The sequence below is a fragment of the Nomascus leucogenys genome, chromosome 3, assembly GCF_006542625.1.
Source record: "Nomascus leucogenys isolate Asia chromosome 3, Asia_NLE_v1, whole genome shotgun sequence".
Taxonomy (NCBI): Eukaryota; Metazoa; Chordata; class Mammalia; order Primates; family Hylobatidae; genus Nomascus; species Nomascus leucogenys.
In genome coordinates this window covers 107,380,095-107,403,217 of record NC_044383.1, presented here as the reverse complement: position 1 = coordinate 107,403,217, position 23,123 = coordinate 107,380,095, and the positions used below count along the sequence as shown (strand labels likewise).

At 34.5% G+C, this 23,123-nt stretch overlaps 1 protein-coding gene across 1 annotated transcript in view; it reads left to right on the top strand.

The window, feature by feature from the left end:
- Positions 1–22,469, top strand: part of TBC1D32 (TBC1 domain family member 32) — a 262,628-nt gene extending 240,159 nt beyond the window's left edge. Inside the window, exons 33-34 of the mRNA XM_030809627.1 lie at positions 12,241–12,429; positions 21,983–22,469. Coding sequence (XP_030665487.1) covers positions 12,241–12,429; positions 21,983–22,102 — 309 coding nt within the window. The 3' untranslated portion in view covers positions 22,103–22,469. The remainder of the gene's footprint in view (positions 1–12,240; positions 12,430–21,982) is intronic.
- The last annotated feature ends 654 nt before the right edge of the window (positions 22,470–23,123 follow it).

The window sequence follows — 23,123 nt, the reverse complement described above, 5'->3', positions numbered from 1 at the left end:
TCTAACTGTCATGAGATGGTATCTCATTGTGGTTTTGATCTGCATTTCTCTGGTGGCCAGTGATGATGAGCATTTTTTCATGTGTCTGTTGGCTGCATAAATGTCTTCTTTTGAGAAGTGTCTGTTCATATCCTTCTTTTTAATGGGGTTGTTTGTTTTTTTTCTTGTAAGTTTGTTTGAGTTCTTTGTAGATTCTGGATATTACCTTTGTCAGATGAGTAGATTGCAAAAATTTTCTCTCATTCTGTAGGTTGCCTGTTCACTCTGATGGTAGTTTCTTTTGCTGTGCAGAAGCTCTTTAGTTTAATTATATCCCTTTTGTCAATTTTGGCTTTTGTTGCCACTGCTTTTGGTGTCTTAGTCATGAAGTCCTTGCCCATGCATATGTCCTGAGTGGTATTCCCTAGGTTTTCTTCCAGGGTTTTTATGGTTTTCAGTCTAACATTTAAGTCTTTAATCCATCTTGAATTAATTTTTGTATAAGGTATAAGGAAGGGATCCAGTTTCAGCTTTCTACATATGGCTAGCCGGTTTTCCCAGCACCATTTATTAAATAGGGAATCCTTTCCCCATTGCTTGTTTTTGTCAGGTTTGTCAAAGATCAGATGGTTGTAGATGTGTGGTATTATTTCTGAATTCTCTGTTCTGTTCCATTGGTCTATATCTCTGTTTTGGTACCAGTGCCATGCTGTTTTGGTTACTGTAGCCTTGTAGCATAGTTTGAAGTCAGGTAGCATGATGCCTCCAGCTTTGTTCTTTTGGCTTAGGATTGTCTTGGCAATGTCGGATCTTTCCTGGTTCCATATGAACTTTAAAGTAGTTTTATCCAATTCTGTGAGGAAAGTCATTGGTAGCTTGATGGGGATGGCATTGAATCTATAAATTACCTTGGGCAGTATGGCCATTTTCACGATACTGATTCTTTCTATCCAGGACCATGGAATGTTCTTCCATTTGTTTGTATCCTCTTTTATTTCATTGAGCAGTGGTTTGTAGTTCTCCTTGAAGAGATCCTTCACATCCCTTGTAAGTTGGATTCCTAGGTATTTTATTCTCTTTGAAGTAATTGTGAATGGGAGTTCACTCATGATTTGGCTCTCTGTCTGTTATGGGTGTGTAAGAATGCTTGTGATTTTTGCACATCGATTTTGTATCCTGAGACTTTGCTGAAGTTGCTTATCAGCTTAAGGAGATTTTGGGCTGAGACAATGGGGTTTTCTAAATATAAAATCATGTCATTTGCTAACAGGGACAATTTGACTTCCTCTTTTCCTAATTGAATACCCTTTATTTCTTTCTCCTGCCTGATTACCCTGGCCAGAACTTCCAACACTAAGTTGAATAGGAGTGGTGAGAGAGGGCATCCCTGTCTTGTGCCAGTTTTGAAAGGGAATGCTTCCAGTTTTTGCCCACTCAGTGTGATATTGGCCGTGGATTTGTCATAAATAGCTCTTATTATTTTGAGATACGTCCCATCAATACCTAATTTAGTGAGAGTTTTTAGCATGAAGCGCTGTTGAATTTTGTCAAAAGCCTTTTCTGCATCTATTGAGATAATCATGTGATTTTTGTCTTTGGTTCTGTTTATGTGATGGATTACGTTTATTGATTTGCATATGTTGAACCAGCCTTGCATCCCAGGGATGAAGCCCACCTGATCATGGTGGATAAGCTTTTTGATGTGCTGCTGGATTCGGTTTGCTAGTATTTTATTGAGGATTTTTGCATCAATGTTTATCAGGGATGTTGGTCTAAAATTCTCTTTTTTTGTTGTGTCTCTGCCAGCCTTTGGTATCAGGATGATGTTGGCCTCATAAAATGAGTTAGGGAGGATTCACTCTTTTTCTATTGATTGGAATAGTTTCAGAAGGAATGGTACCAGCTCCTCCTTGTACCTCTGGTAGAATTCAGCTGTGAATCCATCTGGTCCTGGACTTTTTTTGGTTGGTAGGGTATTAATTATTGCCTCAATTTCAGAGCCTGTTATTGGTCGATTCAGGAATTCAACTCCTTCCTGGTTTAGTCTTGGCAGAGTGTATGTGTCGAGGAATTTATCCATTTCTTCTAGATTTTCTAGTTTATTTGCATAGAGGTGTTTGTAGTATTCTCTGATGGTAGTTTGTATTTCTGTGGGATCGGTGGTGATATCCCCTTTATCATTTTTTATTGCGTCCATTTGATGCTTCTCTCTTTGCTTCTTTATTAGTCTGGCTAGCAGTCTATCAGTCTTGTTGATCTTTTCAAAAAACCAGCTCCTGGATTCATTAATTTTTTGAAGGTTTTTTTGTGTCTCTATCTTCTCCTTCAGTTCTGCTCTGATCTTAGTTATTTCTTGCCTTCTGCTAGCTTTTGAATGTGTTTGGTCTTGCTTCTCTAGTTTTTTTAATTGTGATGTTAGGGTGTCAATTTTAGATATTTCCTGCTTTCTCTTGTGGGCATTTAGTGCTATAAATTTCCCTCTACACACTGCTTTAAATGTGTCCCAGAGATTCTGGTATATTGTGTCTTTTTTCTTATTGGTTTCAAAGAACATCTTTATTTTTGAAAGGGATCAATTCAACATGAAGAGCTAACTATCCTACATATATATGCACCCAATACAGGAGCACCCAGATTCATAAAGCAAGTCCTTAGAGACCTACAAAGAGACTTAGACTCCCACACAGTAATAATGGGAAACTTTAACACAACACTGTCAACATTAGACAGATCAACGAGACAGAAAGTTAAAAAGGATATCCAGGAATTGAACTCAGCTCTGCACCAATCGGACCTAATAGACATGTACAGAACTCTCCACCCCAAATCAACAGAATATACATTCTTCTCAGCACCATATTGCACTTATTCCAAAACTGCCCACATAGTTGGAAGTAAAGCACTGTTCAGCAAATGTAAAAGAACAGAAATTATAACAAACTGTCTCTCAGACCACAGTGCAATCAAACTAGAACTCAGGATTAAGAAACTCACTCAAAACCGCCTCTACTACATGGAAACCAGACAACCTGCTCCTGAATGACTACTGGGTACATACCATATACTCTTTAATTTAAAACTGTACTAACAAAGACTATGGGAAAACCCTGCTATACCTCCAGCCCTGCTATATCAATTTAGTGATTAAAAAGAGACTATCTGTCTAGTAATTGGATATATCTTTATTAGTTTTATATATTTGTATTAGTTTGAAACTACATACAAATAGCAGATTTATTTAATAACAACCACTTCATTATTTTGAAACAGTAATGCTATTCTTTCTCTTAAAGTAATGTAAAAGTGTCCTTTTAATGACTCCCCATGTGAGTTAATCTGTCTTAAGAAATTGTATCATTGCTCTGTTGATATTATTTACCATTTTATTGCTAATTATAAAATATGAAAACAGCTTTTAAGTAACTAAATAGGTATATGTGATTAAGTAATTATTTGGATACAAATTTCATAGCTTATTCATTTTGATCTAATTAGGAACAGTGCTTTTTGAAGTTGTGTATTTTTAGGCACTGAGGAATTGGTTGATTAGTGAAGGATTTGTAGGCAGATTGCTAAATGAAATACACAGATCTCTAAAGTAAAAATAAGCTCAACTAGAGTACAAAAAATTAAATGTAGCAAGAAATGCATATTTGTTGTATAGTTTCTTTTAGTAATAACTGAGTTTGGAAAGAAAATAGAAATTTGAATATATATTATTTTTAAATGAGCAACAGAAAATCACATGTTCTATTAACTTTATGACCAATTTATCTTCTGTTAAAAAAAGTCTTACTGTATTTTGTTCATTTTCCTGGCTTAAGAAGTACCATGTATCTTTAATGATTCATCTTTTATAATTCCTTGGAGTCACTATCCTGAATATCATTGATTATTATATTGTACTATGTCAACAATTAGTCTAACACAGATAATCCCTTGGATATAAAGTATAAAAATCTGCATGGATTTTCTCATTTGCTGTTTTTCCCCCTATTATGAAAGTGGGATTATAGAAAACTGTTTCATTATTTTTTTGTGACACATTGCTTTTTGAAAATGTAAAATTATACAAATGCAAAGCAGGATATGAATGCTGGGCATAGCCCTTGTTCAAAGTCAGATTTATAAGTGCATATGTCTTTATAAATGTGTATGTCTTTCCTCTCTTCATGTTTTGGATGTTGCGCCTTGAGATGATACCTTCTCCCTTCCTGTGAGTTATTTTTGCTTGTCAGTACTTATCCTTTAATATATGTCCAAATGGAAATATCCTGGATCATATACAAGTGGATGATTTTGCTTTGTGTTTGTACACTGCTTTCTACACACTTTGTACACTGCTTCTGTCCCCTCTTTTAGTAGAAACGCATGTACATTATTTGTATTCTTTACCTTGCTCTTTTTAGTTGAAGATCTTTAAAGGTATGGATATATATGTGCCTCACTTCAGGTCCCTTGATTTTCTGACAGTGTCTTGCCTAGAAATGCAACAAAAATAGTCTTATGTTTTTCATGTTGCTTCATAATATAAAGAGTGGTTCTTTTTTCATTTAAAATTTTAACCTTTATTGTGTGACAGATGGAGAAATTCACGATCAATGAAGTGAATTGACTTGAGGAGGTCATTCAGATAGTGTAAGGACTTGAAACCACTTTTATTCCAAAGTTAGTTTTCTTCCTTACTTTACTGATACTTTTTCTATGATGAAAGCAAATGAAGCCAGAGGAGTTGTTAAAATTAGTGTCTTTGAATCAGAAAACTTTATCGTTTATAAATCATACCTATTATGGCCTAATCAAGCATCTGTAGGTAATTGTTTTAACCAAACTTTTTTGACTTAATGTTTTATTATTATTATTATACTTTAAGTTCTGGGTTACATGTGCAGAACATACAGGTTTGTTACGTAGGTATACACATGCCATGGTGGTTTGCTGCATCCGTCAACCCGTCATCTACATTAGGTATTTCTCCTAATGCTCTCCCTCCCCTAGGCCCACACTCCCCAATAGGCTCCAGTCTGTCATGTTCCCCTCCCCTGTCTCCATGTGTTCTTATTGTTCACCTCCCACTTATGAGTGAGAAGATGCAGTGTTTAGTTTTCTGTTCTTGTGTTAGTTTGCTGAGAATGATGGTTTCCAGCTTCATCCATGTCCCTGCTAAGGACATGAACTCATCCTTTTTTATGACTGCATAATATTCCCTGGTGTATATGTGCCACATTTTCTTTATCCAGTCTATCATTGATGGGCATTTGGGTTGGTTCCAAGTCTTTGCCATTGTGAAAAGTGCTGCAATAAACATAAGTGTGCATGTGTCTTTATAATAGAATGATTTATAATCCCTTGGGTATATACTCAGTAATGGGATGGTTGGGCCAAATGGTACTTCTAGTTCTGGATCCTTGAGGAATCGCCACACTGTCTTCCACAATGGTTGAACTAATTTACACTCCCACCAACAGTGTAAAAGTGTTCCTATTTCTCCACATCCTCTCCAGTATCTATTGTTTCCTGACTTTTGAATGATTGCCATTCTAATTGGCATGAGATGGTATCTCATTGTGGTTTTGATTTGCATTTCTCTAATGACCAGTGATAATGAGCTATTTTTCATATGTTTGTTGGCTGCATAAATGTATTCTTTTGAGAAGTGTCTGTTCATATCCTTCGCCCACTTTTTGATGGGGTTGTTTTTTCTTGTAAATTTGTTTGAGTTCTTTGTAGATTCTGGATATTAGCCCTCCGTCAGATGGATAGATTGCAAAAATTTTTTCCCATTCTATAGGTTGCCTATTCACTCTGATGATATTTTCTTTTTCTGTGCAGAAGCTCTTTAGTTTAATTAGATCCCTTTTGTCAATTTTGGCTTTTGTTGCCATTGCTTTTGGTGTTTTAGTCATGCAGTCCTTGCCCATGCCTATGTCCTGAATGGTATTGCCTAGGTTTTCTTCTAGGGTTTTTATACTTTGAGGTCTTATGTTTAAGTCTTTAATCCATCTTGAGTTAGTTTTTCTATAAAGTGTAAGGAAGGGGTGCAGTTTCAGTTTTCTGCATATGGCTAGCCAGTTTTTCCAGCACCATTTATTAAATAGGGAATCCTTTCCCCATTGCTTGTTTTTGTCAGGTTTGTTAAAGAACAGATGGTTGTAGATGTGTGGTATTATTTCTGAGGCCTCTGTTCTGTTCCATTGGTCTATATATCTGTTTTGGTACCACTACCATGTTGTTTTGGTTACTGTAGCCTTGTAGTATAGTTTGAAGTCAGGTAGCGTGATGCCTCCAGCTTTGTTCTTTTGGCTTAGGATTGTCTTGACAATGCGGGATCTTTTCTGGTTCCATATGAACTTTAAAGTAGTTTTTTCCAATTCTGTGAAGAAAGTCATTGGTAGCTTGATGGGAATAGCATTGAATCTATAAATTACTTTGGGCGGTATGGCCATTTTCATGATATTGATTCTTCCTATCCATGAGCATGGAATGTTTTTCCATTTATTTTTGTCCTCTCTTATTTCCTTGAGCAGTGGTTTGTGGTTCTACTTTCAGAGGTCCTTCACATCCCTTGTAAATGGTATTCTTAGGTATTTTATTTTCTTTGTAGCAATTGTGAATGGTAGTTCACTCATGATTTGGCTCTCTGTCTGTTATTGGTGTATAAGAATGCTTGTGATTTTTGTACATTGATTTTGTATCCTGAGACTTTGCTGAAGTTGCTTATCAGCTTAAGGAGATTTTGGGCTGAGATGATGGGGTTTTCTAAATATACAGTATCACCACTGATCCCACAGAAATACAAAGTGCCATCAGAGAATATTATAAACACCTCTACACAAATAAACTAGCAAATCTAGAAGAAATAGATAAATTCCTGGACACATACACCCTCCCAAGACTAAACCAGGAAGAAATTGAATCCCTGAATAGATCAGTAATAAGTTCCGAAATATGACAGTAATTAATACCTTACCAACCAAAAAAGTTCAGGACCAGACCAATTCACAGCCGAATTCTACCCAGAGGTACAAAGAGGATCTGGTGCCATTCCTTCTGAAACTATTCCAAACAATAGAAGAAGAGGGAATCCTCCCTAACTCATTTCATGAGGCCAGCATCATCCTAATACCAAAACCTGGCAGAGACACACACAAAAAAGAAAATTTTAGGCCAATATGCCTGATGAATATCGATGCAAAAATCCTCAATAAAATACTGGCAAACCAAATCCAGTAGCACATCAAAAAGCTTATCCACCACGATCAAGTGGGCTTCATCCCTGGGATGCAAGACTGGTTCAACATACACGAATCAATAAATGTAATCCATCACATAAACAGAACTAATGACAAAAACCACATGATTATCTCAATAGATGCAGAAAAAGCCTTCGACAAAATTCAGCACCCCTTCATGCTAAAACTCGCAATAAACTAGGTATTGATGGAACGTATCTCAAAATAATAAGAGCTATTTATGACAAACTCAAAGCCAATATCATACTGAATGGGCAGAAACTGGAAGCATTCCCTTTGAAAACTGACACAAGACAAGGATGTCCTCTCTCACCACTCCTATTCAACACAGTGTTGGAAGTTCTGGCCAGGGCAATCAGGCAAGAGAAGGAAATAAAGGGTATTCAAATAGGAAAAGAAGAAGACTTAATGTTCTTATGAGGACCTTTGAAGATTGTTTTTTAATTCTAGTTACGAGGAGAAATAATTTGCCTCAAATAAAATAATGTGCACCTCAGTGTGGCATCTTAATGTCCTTTGGCATAATCTTAAGTGTGGTTCAAGAATAAAATTGCCTAGGAAAGCTGTGGTAGATTTTAATGCATATTGTGCAAGTGATTTTCCTTCCTTACAAACCTAAAAAGCTATTTAAATGTCTTAAAGTGTAATTAGTTCTATATTATATATGGAATGGTGGTTTACCATAAAACAAAATTCGTTTCACTTTCTTTATAAGCCAATTTCATTACTGTTGATAATAGCATTTTTTTCCAATGAATATAAAGACTCAACTGATTGTTTTTGAAAATGTAATAATATATTTTTGAGACATATAAATGGTAATTTGTCATTTTCTGGCAGAATTACATGTCCATTTATTGTTTAACACAGCAGTCTCATTTGTAGAGCTCTAACCGAGGAATACACTGGGAAAAAATTTGAAAATACGTATCCACTGGCCGGGCGCGGTGGCTCTCGCTTGTAATCCCAGCACTTTGGTAGACCGAGGTGGGCGGATCGCGAGGTCAGGAGATCGAGACCACAGTGAAACCCCATCTCTACTAAAAATACAAAAAAATTAGCCGAGCGTGGTGGCGGGCGCCTGTAGTCCCAGCTACTCGGAGAGGCTGAGACAGGAGAATGGCATGAACCTGGGAGGCAGAGCTTGCAGTGAGCCGAGATCGCGCCACTGCACTTTCAGCCTGGGTGACAGAGCGAGACTCCGTCTCAAAAAAAAAAAAAAAAAAAAAAATAGTATCCACAAATATGTTATTATAGTATTCTTTATATTATCTAAAGACTAGAAACACTGCAAATGTCCATGAATGGAGCTTGGTTGAATAAATTGTGGTTTATCTACAATGGAATACTATGCAGTTGGAGGAAACATCTTTAGTAGGAGAAAGGGATGGAGGAAAGGAGGGGAACCTATAGGGGAAAAGTAACAAGACACATATCAACCAATCAAAATTTGAAATTGTCTAGTTCATGTACTATTCTATCTTCCTTTATATATGTTTTAAAAAATTCCATAATAATTGTTAAAGAAAAAACTACATCATGTCTGTTTGGACACATACTATTTCTTCTGTCCTGTTAGAATTCTAGGTTGTCAGTTGATTTGCAGAACCTTATAAAAATACAGAAGTGGCCAGGTGTGGTGGCTCATGCAGGTAATCCCACCATTTTGGGAGGCTGAGATAGGTGGATCATTTGAGGTCAGGAGTTCGAGACCAGCCTGACCAACATGGTGAAACCCGGTCTCTACTAAAAGTACAAAAATTAGCTGGGGTCTTGGCGCACACCTGTAATCCCACCTACTCAAGAGGCTGAGGCATGAGAATCATTTGAACTCAGGAGGCAGAGCTTGCAGTGAGCTGAGATTGCACCACTGCACTCCAGCCTGGGTGATGGAGTGAGACTGTCTCAAAAAAAAAAATACAGAAGTTACTTGCTCAGAGATTAAAATTTATGACTCATAGCTCAGCATTCCTCCAGGGATACGGTGTTTTGGAGTTCTGCTATTTCAATGTAAGTCTGAAGTACTTGCAAATATAGTAAAGCCAATATAATTTCTACCAAGCAAAGAGGGTCATATGTTTAAAAAGGATGTCTCCCCTTTAATTGTAAACTTTGTGGAACAGGGATAAATGTCTTTTGTTCACATAAAAAATGAAATATTACCTTGTACATATTAGGTGGTCAAAAAATATTTGTTAAATAATAACATCTATACCTTTGTTATAACATAACATTTATATAGCACTTTTTCAAAGTACTTTCAGTTACAGTCTCAGTTTTCCTCCTCGAAATTTCCCATGTGATGGAAAAACATAGGTATTATATCCATTTAATGAAGAAAAATACAATGTACAGAAAACAATGCTTGAATGTATATACATGCCAAAAAATTAGAACTGCATTAGAAACTATGTATAATAATGAACTGTTGCAGATTCTAGGGTTACTTTCATTTAACCAATGTATATGGTGGACAGAAGCTGAGACCCCACATCTTTATCAACTTCCCATTCACTCCTGAAACTAACAATTGAGTGGGAACTGTTTTCTCTAGCTGTGGAGATCGTTTGTATTTATTTTCATTCTCGAATTATTTCTCCTTCTTTATCCATCCAGAGACTCTAGATTTTCATTAACACAGTATGGCCTTAAGTTGATTGGCATTAATAGCTGTAGCAAAGAACAGGGAGAGAATCTTGGCAGCAGGGCAACAGGCAATTAAGGAATTATTGCTTCTAGTCAAAGTACTACTGACTGCTTCAGTTTGCCTAGTCAAGAAGGAGCAGGAGATACTTCTTCCTCAGTCCACTAGAGCCATATTACAGGGATTTGTTGGGGTGGGGGCAATGGAGATTTAGTAATGTACTCTGTACGCCAACCTACCCTCCATGTTGAAATTTGGGAGATACATCCTATTAATTCCAAGTAAACAGTAAAGTAGGACCAAGGCGAATTTAATATATACTGCCTGTTGACTAATATTGGGTATTCATAGATATATTCTAATTTAATATTGAGTTAAAACTTATGGGCTCTTTGGAAAGATTTTGGAACATAACAGGAGGGGAACATTATCGTTGTAAAGGAAACTCTTACAGCTGAAAACAGAATTAATAGCCTTACTTAAAGGGTAACAATTGATATGAGTAATAATGTCTGGAAAACAGAAATTCAATAATACCCTCTGTGTCTCCTCAAAACTCACCTATTTAAGTCCTAACCCCAGCACTTCAGAATGTGACTATATTTGAATAGGGCCTTTAAATAAGTAATTAAGTTAAAATGAGGTCATTAAGTTGGACGGTAATCCAATATCACAAGTGTCTTTATTAAAGCGGAAATTGGGACACAGACATGTACTAAGGGAAGTCCATATGAAGACACAGGGAAAGACAACCATCTATAAGCCTCAGAGAGGCTTCGAAGAAACCAGCCCTGCCAATAGTTTGATGTTGGATTTCTCCAGAAAAGTAAGAAAACAATTTTTTATTGTTTAAGCCCCCTTGCCTGTGGTTCTAGCAAACTAATACATGTTAGTTTGTTCAAGTCAGTTAAAAGCAGGATCAGCATGCCAAAAAGTTGAATTAAGGATATAAAAATCAACTTTTAGAACCTTTTCAAGAATATATTTTTAGAAGAACAAAATGATAGAACACAAAAGGAAAATTTGTATATCTGTATCCTCTATACCTATGACAAATTGAGATAGGCCATTAAATCTTTTCCCTTTTCCTCCCCACATCTCCAAAAAAACCCATAAAACTAAAAGAGAAGAGATATTCAATAAGGGGAATCTTTTGTCGAAGGTAAAGTAATTTGTAAATCATAAATGAAAATGCAAATATTGGAAAGTAATTGTGTTTGTTTCTTATGACTATAGTAACAAAGTACCATGAACTTAGTGGCTAAAAACAACAGAAATTTATTTTCTCACAGTTGTGGAGGCCAAAAGGCCATAATCAAAATGTTAACAAGGCTATGTTCACTCCATAGTTGCTAAGCAAAGAACTGTTACTTACTCTCTCCTGGCTTCTAGCAGCCTTTAGAATCTTAGCTTGCAGATACATATTGCTTCTTCACATGGTGTTCTCCATTTGTGTCTTTTCAATTGTCTTCCTTTTTGTCTGCCTGTCTTTGTGACTGTATTTCCCCTTCTTATAAAGACACTAGTCATATTGGATTAGGGCTCACCATAATGACCTCATTTTAACCTGATTACGTCTGTAAAGACCCTATTTTCGAATAAAGTCATATTATGAGGTTCTGGGGGTTAGGGCTTTGACATATCTTTTGAGTGGGGCTCAACTTTACCCATAACATTGATGTATCAAAATGTTTCCAGTATTTATAATCTCTGTGTCATTGCTATTGTTTTTTCTTAAACTTTCCTGTTTTCCACAGTGGGCACGCATTGCTTTTATAATCTGAACAAATGTTATTCAAAAAATAAACAGGAAAAAAATTCCTTTTGTAAAAGTCTCACTTTTTAAATATTCTCTGCATTAGCTCCCAGATTTTATGTTATGTAATTCTGTTAGGTTTAAATTGTTTTCTGATTCAGGAAGAGTCCATTTGCATTAATGTAACATTTAGCAATCTGTCATCTGCATAATTATACATCTGTGGTTGTAGGTAGTATAGAAAAAAAAACTCCCATCTCTGAATTAAAATAGTCTCTTAGCATTTGTTATCTGTAGAGAGCAGATTGGTGTTTTGGGTAAGAGGAGCACAATATGAATAAAGAAGGCATTGAGTAATAGGTATATGAGGAGTGTGACCACTATCAGTTACCCTTAAGGCCTGAATTCCAAGGCCATGAAAGTTTTTTTCACAACTGAAGCAAATAGGAGAAGCATCCATTTTAGGCATCTATAAAGACTGTCCTTGTATTTTGATTAAGCACTAAGCTTTTCGTTGGTTTTGTATGAGTTATTGGTTAATGTTTTTTAAAAGTCAAATGTGGTTTTATAAGTTTTTTAATGAACTTACTACTTTTCTTTTTTTAAAGATTTGCCTGCAATGGATAACCCAGTGTTTTTGGAATTATTTAAATTGGATAGAAATCTGCCATTATATTGCTACTTGTGTTTTCCTTGGTCCTGATTATCAAGTGTATATATGTATAGCTATATTCAAACATTTACAGCAAGACATTCTACAGCACACTCAGACTCAAGATCTGCAAGTTTTCCTAAAAGTAAGTATGTTTATATGGAGAGGAAAATGTTGAGTTAATAGCTAACTTTGGTTGCTTAATATTAGATACTTTTTCTAGGCACTCATTTAATCCTAAAAACCAATGATGAGAGGTAGATACTATTATCATCCCCATTTTAGAGATGAGTAAACTGAGGCACAGAGTTAAGTTGCCACAAACCGTATAGCTAAAGTGGAACTGGAATATGAAATAAGCTGTCTGGATCCAACACTTTGTTTGTAACCCACATGCTATGGCAAAAAAGAAATATTTTAAAAATATTCCTATGGGCTTTTTGGTCAATAAAAGTTTAATTTATTGGTTTGATACTTTTTAAATATATTTAATATATTAATGATTTCCTATGCTTTCATATTTTTATATTTTTCTAAACTTCCATTTTTATAAAAGATTTTCATGAAAGATTATTTTATCATAGCACTCATTTTAAAAAGTTATCACCAAATATGGTACTATTTTTAAAAAAGATATAGTTACTTTCTCAATTACAATAATGTGATTTTGGAAGTTGGGGACTTAGAAAGTACATGAGATATAAATACATCCCAGTGTTCATTTTTTGGTGGAAATCTAGCTATTTGTTTAAAGTTAAGAATCTTTGAACTTAAAATGTTTCTTTATCCCTACTACCTTTGCCATCCCACAGGAACACATATACACGTATACACTAAAAACAACATTCATCATTTGCTAGGCTTTCTCTAGGTCAACAAACAATTTCTATGTAAATTAATTTTATTATTTACCATTAAATACCTGCCAGGGTTATTTTCCATCTAATGATATTTTTCTTTAAATAAATGCCATTGATCATTTAAGATTGCGAAATTATCATTTTTGTTTCATCAATTCAGAATTCAAAAGGTTTTAAACTTTCAATATATATCACTAGATTAGAAACAGTCTTAATGAAAAAGTATGCTGAGAAAAATGATTGCACATGTAGAGGAAAAACGAAGATAGAAAAATAAAAGAATGCTCTGTAAGAGGCGATTTGGAATACAGGAAGTGTTAAGCAAATTGAAATTATGTTGAATACAAAATGTAGGTTCATTTTCAGTAAGGGACATTTTCATCATCTGTAGTGGTCAGTTACAGGAATTTCAGAGTCTGAAATTTTCCTGTACTCATATCTGTCTGTATCCCCCAACCTGTAATTCTCTAACATCTTATCCCACTTTAGTTTTTCTCACAGTTTTTATCACCATCTGAAATTATTTTATATGTGTTTTTGTCTGTCTTCCCTGGTAAAATGTGTAAGCTCTATAAGGACTGTGACTTGGTCTGTTTCATTTACTGATGTATTTTCAACAATATATCAAACAATACCTGGTAGATAATAGGTATTCAATACATATTTGTTGATTTTGTAAGTAAATAATGTAAATAAATAAATGGGAAAGATGAATAAACTTTGTTTTATTCACATCAAATAACAAACATTACTAAATTCATTAAGTGCTTACCACTTATTTTTCTTCCTATCAAAAGCATCATCTTTAAATTTGATTAATGTTGATTTACAGTTTCATCTCTCTTTTGACTATTTGAGGGAAAAATTATAATAGAGTTTGCAAATATTAACCTCTTTAAATGTGTCCCAAACCATTCTCCATTGTGTTTTCAGCATAATGCTATCAGTTTAAAACTAAAGGATTTTAAATGGGGAGAGGAGATTATGACCTAAGCCTCTGTTAAATTACTAAAATTTGAATAGCGTTGGTTTAAATCCAAACTAAGAACATGTAGGCAAGGAATTAATTTTAGCATGTGTCCTAGAACTAACCTTACTTTTTACCCTTGTTGTTTTCATTTACCTGAGAGATTAGGAAAAATGCTTTTTTGATTGATACCATAACTTTACTTTTTTTGTTGTTTTATTTTCAGTGGGTAGGTGTCAAAATTCACTGTTCTCTTTTAATGGGCACTCATTTTTCTTGTGAGATAAACTCTGGTATAGTTTATTTAAATATGTATTTACATATCCCTTTAACTACTCCATTTGGCCCTGAAATAGTATCTTGTCTGTGAAGTATATATGTACAGCACTTTTCACTTATTCATATAATAACCAGTAATGAAGTATTGATTAATGAACTGGTTTTATTTTGCCTACCCTAGAAACATCCCCTGTCAAAAATACTCACATGATTTAAGAATTCCTCATTCAACTGAAGCTATAGAGATTAAACCTTGGAAATTATGTTTTATACTTTCTTATTCAAAATCTCAGATTTGTACAAAGGGAAAAAAGACTTATCAATAATTCTTTATATAGGCCAGGTGCAGTGGCTCACACCTGTAATCCCCATATCTTGGGAGGTCAAGGCGAGTGGATAGCTTGAACCTAGGGGTTTGAGACCAGCCTGGGCAACGTAGCAAAACCCCATCTCTACCAAAAAAAAGTACAAAAATTAGCTAGGTGTGGTGGCATGCACCTGTAGTCCCAGCTACTGAGGAGGCTGAGGTGGGAGGATCAATTGAGCTCAGGAGGTCGAGGCTGCAGTGAGCCATGATTGTACCACTGCACTCCAGCCTGGGCTACAGAACAAGACCCTGTCTCAAAAAAAAAAAAAAAATTCCCCATGTAACTGCATACCACAGCCATAATAATATTCTTGTATAGATTATTTAATCACATTATCCCTCACTCTACATATTTAATAATGATTGCTTCCAAGAAGAATGAAGATAAAGCAAAACAAGATACTTCTACTTTTTATTGTATATATTTATGTGGGCTTTATTTTATATTTGAGGAATGAGCTCATACTTCTTTTATCATGAAACTATTTTTAAGAAGAAATTGAATAAGTATATACAAATAAATAGATCAAGCATCTGACTGTTATAAATGAGTTCAAATAATCGGGCCTAATTGAATTCATTTTCAAAATATTGAAAACCACAAATATGTTATACTTTCAGTTATTATCAGTTATATTGAGAAACAAAATATGCAATTCTTTTCTTGATTTAAATTTCATGTATTGAGATAAAATGACATGATAAAAGCATTGTTTTAGAAATAAAAATCCGTGTGCAATATTCAGTATCAAGAAAATATCAGTCCATTTGTAGTCACTTTGGTTTAGGCTCAAGATTTTAAATCAGGTAATTGAGGGTATAGACTTATTGCCTACATTTCTAATAGCTCACTAAAGAGCTCTTCGTGATTCCAAATCAATATATTAAAAAGATAAGTTAGAATTTCTTGGATCAGAAGGTGGTGTGAACACTAATAGGCAGAACAGGTTTATGGGGGAAAGAAAAACTTATTTTTCCTCTTCAGATTAGACCACTGAAAGATTAGATGAATGCCTTGGGTATAAGTTGATATCAACAAAACATTGTCTGATTGTTTCACAGTATCCTTTTAGACACAACAAGAATGTGGGCTGGATATTGGAGCAGTTAAGTGCATCATTTTCATGCTGTGGTGATTAATGTATTAGTACCGAGCTAGAAGACAGCCTCTGAAGATATGCTGAAGAAAGAGCTCAGTCCTTGGGCCCGGAATTCTGAACATTTTTATCTGTGACAGATGATCGTTCAGAAAGTCTGTAGATATTTCCAAGGGGAAAAACATCCAACAAAGTAAATATTCTGTAATCTCCCAGCAAGCTGGAAAGTCTTAAGTTCATTCTTTCTTCATTCTTTCAACTCATCTGTAGCGCGCATACACACACACAAACAGGTTTAGTGACAGTTTAATTTAATAGTAGTTCATAAGTGGATGTTCTAGTGTTTTAGTGAGCTGTGTTGTATTCTTCTCTAACATGCTATTAGGCTGTCAGAAATCTTGGCTTTAGTTTGTGAATTCAACCTGGGGACAAACTTCACTGAAATACCAGCCTAGAAAAAGGTTGCCTTTCTGTGAAAATCAGGCTGTGAAGGCTCAAAATACTTAATTAAAATGCTTCAACTAAATCTTGCATATTGTGACAAAATCAATTTATAATTATGAAAAAATCAGATTAATTTCAACCCAATCAGTAAATTGTCAAGAGGGATTTTTTGTTGGTGCTATTGCAACTGCTATTACCAGAGAACATTGACAGGGTGAGAAATGAAGATTGGACTGAGAAAATCTGATTGAATACTAAGCTTTTATAAGATAAAAGTATACATAATATTTAAAACAGTTCACCATCTGGGCAAATATTTTAAAGATATTCAGTACAGTGTCAGCTGTGTTTTGCAGATATGTTTTCTGCATTGTCCTTATATTACTTGATTCTATCTGGTTTCAAATTCTAACTTTGTCACTCACTGTGTGAGCTAGAGTACATTGCTTAGACTTTTATGCTTATTTCTTCATTACATAGGGTTGTTGAAGAATTAAATGAGATGATACTTGTAAAATACTTTTAGATCATTATCTGGAACATAGTAAGTACTTAAAAAAACTTAGCGGTTTTTAAGTTGCTACGTCCCTCTACTAGATTCTTTTTATTTATTTGTTAACAGAAGAAGATATGTAGAGAATACAAGCAAAGGAAACAGAATTTTCTGAGTGCATAGCTACACTTTGGTGTACTTTTGCTCCCATTTTTCTCCAGCTCCTGAGACTTCTTAAGATATCATATAATAGTAATACCTGTCAATGACATTACCTTCACACCTTGGTCAGAAATATCCTCTTATGCTGTTTCTGATTAGGACCTATTCCCTCATTAACCTGGCCAAGACTAAATCAAGTCTCTGGTACAATCACGTATTTCCAAGTACCCTTCAGCTGAGTTTAATTCTTCAAGAACCACATACTATGTCCTGAATCTGTAAGAACTTCACATTCTATCCAGAATTACAAACACTATATAAACTCCCTGGTCCTAAGAATGACTTAGGGTACTTATGAAAATTAATGTATTTAGATTCCTTCCCAGACCTGTTAAATCAGAATTTATTTGGCAGAAGCATGAGTTGTCAGATTGTAGTAGAAAATCTTAAGTAGCCTGAAAACCTTTAGAATACATAAAACTGTGACCTTTGGAGTTTGTTAATAAATCAGAATCCAGAATGCCAATGCCAATGCCAAGGATTCGAAAATTTAAGGGACTGCATCCAGGAGTTTCTAATTTTACTGAACACCCCAGAAAGAACATAGTGGAAGAAACATTGCTTACTGGTTGTTATATTTCTATCACTTTGATCAAGAAGAATATATATATATATGCGTGTGTGTGTGTGTGTGTGTGTGTAAGACACAACACACAAAAAGATTATCTCTAGTAAGGGTAAAGAGCAGAACTATATTCATAAATCCTCCTCTCAAGAGCTTTCTATATGAGATTTGACATTAATGCGAGTCTTTAACTTTTGTTAAGTGTATGTTAAGTTCTATACCTTTTGTGGTAATTTTTTATTCTATGTCTCATAATGTTATTAATAAAAGTCAACTCTTCCAGTTTAACCCACTCAAAGTAACTTACCTTACCCTTTTTTTCTCCATAATTTATAAAGAGCTATTATATTTTAAAAATCATCATTTTGCAAGGGCATTAATAAGTAAGTATTTGGGAAAGAATATATCAAAGAATATCTAAACTTGGTCCTGAATTCATAAAGCAGGGTATACCATGTTAGCACACTTGATCTTCTTGTGCTTTTTATCTGTTTACTACTACAAAAGGCCTTATCGTCAGTTCAGATTTTAAGCTCACATGGCTTGCAGTAGTTCTAAAAAAATTTCTGCTAAAAATTAGTATCTTCAGTATTTTTGCAAACATCAACTAATACAAATAACTTTTCAAGGTATTGGTATAGCTTTCTTTCCAAAATAGGCACATTTTTGAAGTTGCAAGAAAAGCTAGTAACATCCTAATATTTTAGATAAATGGCTCCCTTATATTCCTGGCAAGGGGTTGAGGAGCAGAGACTGGAGTCAGTAATCCTTGATAGGCCCACCCATGCCTAACATCATATGTCTGTAGTGTGATCAAGAAAATGTAGCTGAGCCATTTCAAAGACCATCATTAATAAAAATGTGTTCTCATTATTTATGACCACTATGAATATCTTGAGTGCTTATTGTATGCCACACACTGGGCAAAGAGCTTTACAGGTATTGCTCATTCACTCATGGGCTTATTCAACTATTTATTGTGGAACAACTGTGAGCCAAGTACTCCACCCACATTGACCTTAAATTCTCCTGGAAGGCAAATAAATGAACAAATCCATAATATCTTAAGTATTATAGACCTTATTCTATTTCTAATAAGGAAATCAAACATGGTGGAGGAGTCTAAGTTGCCAGTTAGATAAAGAGGCCAGGCAAGACCACCCTTGATGGAGTAAACAGACACCTGAGTGAAACAAAAGAAAAAAGTCATACAAAGAATTCCTAGGCAAAATCCTGCTTAAATAGGAATAAAGTGCAAGATCTCTGCTTAAATAGGAATAAAGTGCAAGATCTCAGAGGTCGGAATGAGCTGGCTCACTTAGAGAGTGTCAAGAAGACCATTGTGGCCAGAACAAGGTGAAGGAATGAAAAAGGTAAGAGATGAGACAGGGACCAAATCATATAAGATACTCTAATCTATGGTAAAAAGTTCAGATTTAAGAATATTTAATCCAGAGAGCAATTGTATGATATTATTGTCCACATTTAACACATGAAATACTGAGGCTTAGAGTCAACATACCCAAGTTCATATATCTAGTAACTAACATAGGAGAATTCAAACCCTTTCATTTGGTCTGAATCCAAATCCCGTGTTCCTTTTACTATATCAAGTTGTTTTTCATTGACTAGTCTGACATTTTAATAAATGTCCTAGATTCAGTGGTCCCAAATCAAATGCTCTCAATAGTTAAAAGAAAACAGATGAATGCATATTTGAAATTTGAAACTGGAGTTCTATACACAAAGGAGAGAGGGAAACTTCATACATACCATATTATATAATATTGAATACATCCAACATTGTGGTTTAGAATGGGAATTTTTAATACTTTTGGATGATTCAACATTTGAAACTCAGAATTAATGAAGGCAACAAATTATTAAAAACGTACCAGTTGAATAGCATTAGATACAACAAACGAAATGCAATAAGCTCAAAATGAACTTCTTAACTAAAACGTAAATCACTCTAGTAGTAGTAATCTATTAAAAAAATTTCTTGAGCAAATACTATACTGTTAATATAAAGCAGAATAGTGTTGTTGTTACCTTATGTAATTAATGTGTCCACTACTTAAATAATTGAGGCATTCATATTTTATATAGAGTTTGATATACTTTGGTCTATAAATGAAATGATAAGCACTAGTCTGAGGAATTAGTCTGTTACAACTTGAACGATAAGCTGGCAGTCTAAATGGTCATAATCACAAGTAAAAGTTATCCACTAAAAAGGCCATTAGAGAACATTTAGGATAAGATGAAAAAATGTTCTACTTTGAAGACAAAATGTAAAATGTAGATATTTTGGAATTTTATTCAGAGCTAAAATTGCCTACAAATTTTCGATAATGAACTATATCATTTGAAAACACTCCTTTTTAAATGTGTATTAAAATTTTTCTCTTATGAAATAAGACGTTAATAGCCTTATGTGTCATTTTTATGGGTATCTCTTTGGTGTAGTTATCAGGGCATTTACAATTAATGTTTAAAATGGAAACCATGATTTCAAAAAATACATTCTGAGGAAAAAATATATTTAAATTGAGTTATAACTATGGCGGTCCCTAGGTGGTTTTATTAAAGTGAAACAATAATAAAAAGATGTTAAATAGATATTGCTTATTTTTTGCCCAGAAATGAATTATTAGAGCTTTGTTCAAGTGCTGTCATCTCCTATTATAATTCATATTTAATGAGCAATAAGTATTCCTTTGAAAATAATATGTCCTGAAACAGTTCTTCTGCTATTGGAACTTTAGTCTCTGGTTAGAATAACACATTACTATAATTCCTCCCCATCTTAGGTATAGTGTTAGTGAAGAGGTAGTTAAAGCCACATCACACATAATTTGAATGAAATGAATGGATAAATTCATAATTGTTCCACAACTATAACAATAGCTGTTTAAAATGAGTTCTTGAACACTAGGATTGTTCTTACTCTGATCCTATTTTTTCCCCAAAGAAAAAAGTGAAATATTTTTGATGGGACAGGAATTTACAAAAAGCCAGCATTTCTGCTATTCATAGGATAAAAATATTCCCTTTGACTCAGTTACTTATACATAAAATCAGAGACATGATATACGCCTCAATTGTCAACATTTTAGGGCAGGGTTCTTCTCACTCATCTTCGTGTCTTCAGTGCTAATCAAGAACCTTACGTATCATAAGAGAATGAATGAGTGAATAAGTGAAAGAAGGATTTAAATAATTTCACAATTATCTTGAGATTAGACCTCCAATACTTAGGTTGGAAGGTATTTGTTCTAGCCTTAATGGTATTAAGTATATAACAACACCATTTCATTTCTTCAGCTGTAATATCAGCCTTGTAGATCAGTCCTCAATTTTTTAGAATGTCCTGACTAACCTTTCCCTCAAACTATGTAGAGTTTTGGTAATGATGGCAAAATAAGAATAAAGTTACCCCAAGTTATATGCAAGCTGTGAATGGTTACTAACCATAAGTGACAAGTGATATCTGAAGCCTTTAAAAACATCTGTTCTCATCGAGATTGTGTAATGTTTTCCTAGCTATTTCTATATTGAGGTTTCTTCTCTACAAACTGCCTCTACACAGTATCTGGTATATGATATGCATTGTCTTTTATTCTTTTGGGTTGCTTTTTTTTTTCTTCTTATAGTAATTCTTGCCTTTAAACTGTAAACTCCTGAAAGGCATGAATTTTCCAAACTTTTTGTAACCTCTGAAACTCCTAACATTATAAATATTAATTACACTGAATCAAAGATGACTTTTCTTCTGCATATTTTGTTTTGCCTTGAGTGTAGGTACTGCGTAGATAGTATTTGGAGGTACTAAAAGGAATGGTCATAAAATTCTCTAAAAGACTCTAAACTGTTAAACGGGTGTTCTCACTGTTTATTCTTGAGTGTCTCGTTTGGAACACTAACCATTAAATTCCAAATTAGTATAGATGTGCACAGTACCAACATTAGTAATTGCAGATTCTTGGAGGTTTTATGGACAGTAGCTTATACAGCAGATATTTCTTGCACTATTATAGTATCCTTTGGTAGATAAGCTTTAGGGTCTTTACGAATTACAAACTTGAACAATCATTGTATAACATGATACTATATTTAAAATTAGGAAGGTTTCCTTATCTGTTTTTGTTTTTTCTTGGTAGCTGTAAATCATTTTTGGTTTTGAAAATAGAAAACCTTATTTAAGGGGAACATATAGTTTCTTCCTGTCATATATATGCACAGCTCACTAAATAAAAAGCAATGACACATTTACTGGCAACATAAACAGCCCACCCCCATCTATAGCTGAAAGTAAATGGTATATCAATTATTTAAAATTCATTAACTTGGAATTGTGTGTCTTACCCAAGTAAATAATTTTCCCTTTATAATTTTTGGCAGGAAGAAGCACTGCATGGTTTTCGAGTGAGTGATTATTTTGAATACATGGAAATTTTGGAACAAAACTACCGAACAGTGCTGCTGAGAGACATGCGGAACATTAGACTGCAGAGCACATAGATCATGAGACACACAGTTTAAATTCAGGTTTTATTTATTTTTAAAGGCAGCAGGGGGGCTTGATGGTTTTCTGTGTCTGTAACAACATTTAACTTGCGAATATACATATTATAAATCCTGAGAAGTATAACGATATATTTAAGTAGGTATGAGCTCAATTTGTGAATTCATTTTTGTAAATTTGTTGTTTTGTAAGGTTATTATAGAATCAGATCTAGCTTACTTATAGTTCTTATTCATATTTAAGAGTTAGTCCTGGCCGGGCGTGGCGGCTCATGCCTGTAATCCCAGCACTTTGGGAGTCTGAGGTGGGCAGATCACGAGGTCAAGAGATCGAGACTATCCTGGCCAACATGGTGAAACCTTGTCTTTGCTAACAATACTGAAATTAGCTGGGTGCACTGGTGCGCCTGTAGTCCCTGCTACTTGGGAGGCTGAGGCAGGAGAATCGCTTGAACCCGGGAGGCGGAGGTTGCAGTGAGCTGAGATCGTGCCACTGTACTCCAGCCTAGCCACAGAGTGAGACTCTGTCTCAAAACAAAACAAAAAAAAGGTTAGTCCCAACTTACATCTCCTTTATTAAGATGATTAAAATATTTTTTCCAGTGAGTTTGGAAAGGAGAAGTAATAGTGTAAATAATATTTTGACTAGCTGCAGAAAGCCCATAAGACAAGGAAAAGACAATATTTCTTCCATTCTTTATGTCTGTACATATAAAGGAAAATGGATAAAACCACAACTGCTTCTTTTACATGTGGAATAACAATGATATTATTTACCATGGCAAGTGGTAGAAAAACTGTTGTCCTTGGACATAATTGTTTTTTAGGAGTTGCTTTTGATACCTATATCAATTTATAATTCTTTGTTTGAAATGAAGTCTTTACATGGTTCATTGAAGAGACAGATTGGTTATTTCATACTGATAAGCATTCTGCTCTTATTTGTTATGCATTTTCCTTAGTGATATATTTTACTTGTACTGAACTTGAAAATATAAAGGGGAATACATTTCTAAAT